The 6,732-nt window shown below is 34.8% G+C and overlaps 1 protein-coding gene across 1 annotated transcript; it reads left to right on the forward strand.

Annotated features, from left to right (window-relative positions):
• The first annotated feature begins 511 nt into the window (after window positions 1–511).
• On the forward strand, window positions 512–2,467 carry LOC142174446 (uncharacterized). Its single transcript, XM_075240240.1, has 7 exons — window positions 512–551; window positions 694–938; window positions 1,048–1,227; window positions 1,517–1,609; window positions 1,703–1,804; window positions 1,896–2,130; window positions 2,424–2,467. The coding sequence occupies exons 1-7, from the start codon at window positions 512–514 to the stop codon at window positions 2,465–2,467; spliced, it is 939 nt and encodes a 312-aa protein (XP_075096341.1).
• The last annotated feature ends 4,265 nt before the right edge of the window (window positions 2,468–6,732 follow it).

Below are 6,732 nucleotides of genomic sequence, written 5' to 3' on the forward strand. Positions count from 1 at the left end.
CATCAACTCTTACTGTTTTTGAACACAACTCTCTGAAGAAAATACCTAGCTCGGTAATAGTAGCATAGACATTGTTTGGCACAACTCCGCGAATTGCAAAAGGAAGCAATTGTTCCAAGAGAATGTGAGAATCATGACTCTTTAGTCCATAAAATTTTCGATCCTTTACTTTTACGCACCGTGATAAATTCGAAGAATAACCATCTGGAACTTTAATAGTTTTCAAAAACTTGCATACTTTAGACTTCTCTTCCGGTGATAACGTATAGCATGCTGCTGGATAATACCACTTTCCATCTCTTTGAGTTGGATGCAAATCTCTTCTTATACCCATTTCCTTCAAATCACGACGAGCATTCAGATTATCTTTTGTTTTTCCTTCTATATCTAATAACGTCCCAATAATATTGTCACACACATTTTTTTCAATGTGCATGACATCTAAATTGTGACGTATTAAATTATTTTTCCAATAAGGAAGTCTGAAAAAGATGCTTTTCTTCCTCCAGTTATGAGTGGCTTTATCCCTTTCGTGTCTTTGTTTCTTCTGGGTCTTACCAAATTTAAAGCCATCCAAACTAGCCAACTGGTTTAAAATATCATTATTTTTATTCAACAGGTAATCATTATTTTTATTGATCTTAGTCACATATATCGATATTTTTACTTGACGTTATTTATTTAATCTTCTAGGTTCCAACGCTGTGAAAAGAAAAACTAGAGGTCCTACATGGTGTGTAGAAATAATTAATTTACAGGAGGGACAAAAACTATCAGTAGAATTTGATGAGGATCATCAAGCAATTGGTGAGAATGCAAGCAAATTAATTTGGTTTTTGGGTCAAACAGTTAGAAGCCGAACTTGTTGCCCTTTAAAGGTAAATAGTTGGAAAGAGATTGAGCAAGATAAGATCAACCATATGTGGGACATCGTTTTGGTACGAAAAACTAACATGCTAATAACTCTATAATATTTTATAATTTCTTATGGATTAACAATTACTAGAATATATGATCATAAACTATGATGGTATTTATTTCTTACAGGAGAAGTTTAATTTTGATGTGTTTGAGGGAAGAAAAAGCGCAATTCTTGATAAAATGAGTGACCTCTATAGAGACTATAGGTACAAGTTGAAGAAGAAGTATTTTGATTCAAAAGCAGGTTACCAACTTCGCCTACGCAACAAGCCTAAACTTGTTGCCGCAGATGAATGGAAATATTTGGTCAATCTTTGGAGTGATGCCGACTTTTAGGTATTTAAATTGTAAATTAAATTTTTTATGCTTTTATTATTATTATTATTATAGTTTCATAGTTTGATGATCTCAAATAATTTATATAATTCTTCAGTCCGTCTCAAATTTTCTTTTTTATTCACTTTCGGATGAATATCATTTTGATATCCATTTTGAAAATATGAGAACTTCTTCTTCTTTTTTCAGATTGAAGGGCATATTAAGCTCTCTTTCCTCAATAACTAATTATTTTAATTTTTTTTTAATTTTTATTCAGAAGAAGAGTACGCAGAACAAGACAAATAGATCGAAACGTTCCTTGCCACCATATATTGGGACCAAAAGTTATGCAAGACTTAGATACGAAATGGTATGAACACTATAATAATATTTTTAGAACGAATTTAGAAGAATTATATTCACATATTTTATTCTATTATTGATACCGATTATTTTTTTGCAGGAGCAAAAAAATGGAAAACCTCCTTCCCGTGTTGAAGTTTTTATGGAATCTCGCAAGAGAAAAAAAGGAAAACAAGTTGATGCTTTTCAACAAGATGTTATTGTAATGTTGATATATTCTCTTTTCTTTTTATCTCCTTTTTAAAGTATACATTGGTACACATATGTAATTGATTTGCATTATTTGATTGTAGGTTCAATTCGACCAATTTAAAAAGCAGCAAAAAGAAGGAGCAATTTCTTTAAATGATGATGATATCTTCGAAAAAGTTCTTGGGGCTGAAAAAAATGGATATCTTCGTGCATATGGACCCGGAAAAAATATCAGTGAATATTTTGGTGGTAGACCAACAAAAGTACAACTTATAAAGCAACTAGAATTGACCAGAAAAGAAGCAAATGAGCGTGTGGAAGAAGTTAAAAGGGAAGGTAAGGAACAAATTAAAGAAATCAAGAAAGATATGAATGAACAACTAGCACAGATGAGTACACAATGGGAAGAAAAATTACGAATGATACTTGCAGCACAAGGTCTACAACAAAATGATGCAATCTAACGGTATGTAACTTAGACTTTTATTAATATCTTTTTATATTAATAAATTAGTATATATGCGATTCTTTAAGGTAGTATTCATATTAAAATTAAAATTAAATTATTTTATATAAAAATGCTTCATTGTATCATTTAGTTATTTACTTTTTTTCTATTGTTATTGCAGCTTGTGGAGGACTTATAAAAGCATCAAGGTCACCAGGCACATGAATAATGTTTTTCCTCTTGTCAAAGCTTATTGATATGTTTCAAACAATGTTTTAATATTTGAATTGATATTGTTGAACCTTTGTTAAATCTTTTTACTAATAGATTGCATTTATTACGTAATTGAAGAAGATTTATGCTACATTTGCCTATATATTTCATTGCCAAAATTTGATTGTATTCCTAAATAGGCTTTATATGAAATATTGTGGCTAATAATGGTTGTGGAATTTTTTTTAATTAGTAGCAATGAAATTTTTAAATTTGTAGCTACACACACATATATTTCCATATAATAAGAACATGGCTATACATTTTTTCATAGCAAATGAAGAAAATTTATTGCTACAATTTTATGCTTCATGGCAAAAGAAAATGGAATCTTAGCTATGGAATTTTGAATTCGTAGCTAAACATATACTCTTACAATTGCCATGTATCAAGAACATGGCTATTTATTTTAACCTTCCGTAGCAAATGAATAAAATCTTTTGCTATAATTCTATATATTTCATGGCTAAAAGTATGGAATTTTAGCTATAATATGAAAAGGTTTATGGCAAATGCTTCAATTCATAGCTAGGAATTTTTAAGTTGTAGCTAAAGATGAGTACTATTGCCACGAGACTAGGCTATAGAAATAGCCACAAAATTTGAGTTTGCATAGCAAATAAATTTAGTCTTTTTGCTACGATACAAAATTTCGTAGCTACAATATGAAGATTGCTACAAATTTTCTTTGTCGTGGCAAAGGAATAAAATCATTTGCTATAAGTATATTTTTCGTAGCAAAAAGCTTCTACAATCATAGCTACAACACACAAAATTTCTGTAGCAATAAGTATTATTCCTTAGTCACAGACCATGTAAAGTTTGTAGCTAACTTTTAGCTACGTTACATTTTGCTACGAATGCTACGGAAAAAAATATTGTGGCTAAAGTGTTTTGGCACGAAAATTTTCATATTTAGCTACAATATTTTTCATAGCTATAGATGTGTAATGTTGTAGTGAAGTAAACTTTATCGCAAATATATTTCTCTTGCCCTTGTGCATGAGAATACCAAGATTTGATACGACGTACTCCAGCTGAAATGGTAAACTGATTAAGCTGGACAAAAAACAAGTAGAGTTACTATTGGGAAGAGTGATAAGCAAAGAGTTGGTAAAAGGGAAGGGGGGCTACAGATGAAAAGGAGAGAGAGTAAATGTAAATAAGATATGCAACTGGTATATCAACCACAGAAAAGTGCAGATGCAACCTAATATCAATTGTACAAAAAAAAGGAAAAAAGAAAAAGAAAGACAAACACACTATTTGAACTATTCAACAGCTTATCCCATGACAAACTGAAAATTCTATGAGCTAAAAGTATTGAAGACACTGAATGACTACTGATCAAACAGACTATGCATGGCGTTTGCTTTAAAGTCCAAAATTTGATGTAAGACCATTAGGATCCACCTAAACTGAAACAAATTTAAGAGATCATCTTCTCCAGATGAAATTTTCTGGCTTGTTATAGAGCCTATCATCTCAGAAATATGTAGCGACAACTAAATCTGCATCAACAGAACATGCACATGAATCACTTCCGAACATGTTCTCTTGGATGAAACTGGACTGTAATTCAAATCCTACAGCATAAAATCCCAGACTGATACTTTTTAGTTTGAGGAAAATTTAAGGGGTTTAGTCCAAAGAATGACAATGTTATATTATCAACACATAGCTTCAGACACTAGAAGAAATTGACAATTTTCTTTGCCCATAACAGATGAAAGAAAGTGGCTACAAGACACAAAAGGAAAACTATAGCCGTTAATCCGACTACCGCATACAAAAAAAAATTATAGAGACAAGATCAAACTGAAACACATACCATTAGCTTCCAACTTGTGAGAAGACACGAGAGAAAATATGATATATTGATATTGTGTGTTCAATACAATACAAGAGGTCCTTATTTATAGCTATACTATAAAAAGACATACTAATCCTATTCCAATGTGGGACAAGACCACATTATGTACATATCTAACACTCCCCTCAAGCCAGTGCATACACATCAAATGTACCGAGCTTGTTACACATGTAACTAATACGAGAACCAGTAAGAGACTTAGTGAAAATATCTGCTAGTTGATCATTCGACTTTACAAACTTTGTAACAATATCTCTTGAAAGTATTTTTTCTCTAACAAAGTGACAGTCGATCTCAATGTGTTTAGTCCTCTCATGGAACATCTGATTTGATGCAATATGAAGAGCAGCTTGGTTATCACACACTAGTTTCATCCTGCTGATTTCTCCGAACTTTAACTCCTTGAGCAACTACTTGACCCAAACTAACTCACACGTTGCCATAGTCATGGCCCGATATTCCGCTTCGGCGCTAGATCAAGCAACTACATTTTGTTTCTTGCTCTTCCACGAGACCAAATTACCTCCTACTAGAACACAATATCCAGATATAGATCGTCTATCAGAAGGTGATCCTGCCCAATCAGCATCTGTGTACCCAACAATCTGCTCGTGGCCTCGATTCTCGAATAGTAATCCTTTGCCTGGAGCTGACTTTATATACCGAAAAATACGAACAACTGCATCTCAGTGACTATCACAGGGAGAATCCATAAACTGACTTACAACACTCACCAGAAAAGAAATGTCAGGTCTAGTCACTGTGAGGTAATTCAATTTTCCAACCAACCTCCTATATCTCGTAGGGTCTCTAAGAGGCTCCCCCTGTCCAGGCAGAAGCTTAGCATTCGGATCCATAGGAGAGACAATAGGTCTGCAACCCATCATTCCAGTCTCCTCAAGAATGTCTAAGGCGTACTTCCGCTGTGAAATAACAATACCTGAGCTAGACTGAGCAACCTCAATACCTAGAAAATACTTCAGTCTGCCCAGATCCTTAGTTTGGAAGTGCTGAAAGAAATGTTGCTTCATATTAGTAATACCATCCTGATCGTTGCCAGTAATAACAATATCATCAACATAAACCACCAGATAAATACACAGATTCGGAGCAGAATGCTGATAAAACATAGAGTGATCAGCCTCACTACGAGTCATGCCAAACTCCTGAATAATTCTGCTGAACTTACCAAACCAGCCTCACTACGAGAAAAGCATTCTTAATGTCTAACTGATAAAGAGGCCAACGACGTACAACAGCCATGGACAAAAAAAGACGAACAGATGCTACTTTAGCCACGGGAGAGAAAGTATCACTATAATCAAGCCCAAAAATATGAGTATATCCTTTTGCAACAAGACGAGCCTTAAGCCGATTAATCTGGTCATCCGAGACGACTTTGACTGCATAAACCCAACGACAACCAACAGTAGACTTACCTGCAGGAAGAGGAACAAGCTCCCAACTGCCACTCGCATGTAAAGTAGACATATCGTCAATCATAGCCTGTCGCCATCCAGGATGAGATAGTGCCTCACCTGTAGACTTAGGAATAGAAACAGTGGACAAAGAAGATATAAAAGCATAATAAGGTGACGACAGACGATGATAACTTAGACCAACATAGTGGGGATTAGGATTAAGTGTGGACCGTACACCTTTGCGGAGTGATATTGGTTGACTAAGAGGAGACAAGTCCGTAGTAGGTGCAAAATCTGATGCCGGGCGTGAATCACCTGGGCCTGATGCTGGATGTGGACGGCGATGATAAGTCAAGAGTGGCAGAGCTGCAGAAGGTTGAACTGGATTATGTGGAGGAATTTGACCTATAGGTGGTGGAACTGGAGCTATAGATGGTGGAACGGGAGCTATATGTGGTGGAGCTGGAGATGTAGAGGAAAATAGATGGGAGATAGTGACTGAATTTCCAAAAGAAGAGACTTGTAGTACCTCAGAAATATCTAAGTGATTACCTGGACCTGTGTAGTATGATTGAGTTTCAAAGAAGGTAACATTAGCGGACATAAGGTACTGCTGGAGGTCAGGAGAATAGCATCGATACCGTTTTGTGTTCTCGAGAAACCAAGAAATACACACTTAAGAGCACGAGGAGCTAATTTATCTATTCATGGAGTAAGGTTATGGACAAAACAAGTGCTTCCAAAGACACGGGGTGGAAGAGAGAATAAAGGTAAATGGGGAAACATAACATAGAATGGAACTTGGTTCTGGATAGCTGAAGATGACATACGATTAATAAGATAGCAAGATGTAAGAACTGCATCCTCCCAAAAACGCAACGGAGCATGAGATCGTATGAGTAGGGTACGAACAGTTTCAATAA

This window comes from Nicotiana tabacum, chromosome 20 (assembly GCF_000715075.1).
Source record: "Nicotiana tabacum cultivar K326 chromosome 20, ASM71507v2, whole genome shotgun sequence".
In the NCBI taxonomy this organism is placed as follows: Eukaryota; Viridiplantae; Streptophyta; class Magnoliopsida; order Solanales; family Solanaceae; genus Nicotiana; species Nicotiana tabacum.

Excerpts from the sequence above, each read along its gene's own strand:
- LOC142174446 (XM_075240240.1), top strand. The coding sequence starts at position 512 with ATGAGTGGCTTTATCCCTTTCGTGTCTTTGTTTCTTCTGG. Across the intron at positions 1,610-1,702 it reads CAAGACTTAGATACGAAATG|GAGCAAAAAAATGGAAAACC; the intron begins GTATGAACACTA and ends ATTTTTTTGCAG. Across the intron at positions 1,805-1,895 it reads CTTTTCAACAAGATGTTATT|GTTCAATTCGACCAATTTAA; the intron begins GTAATGTTGATA and ends ATTTGATTGTAG.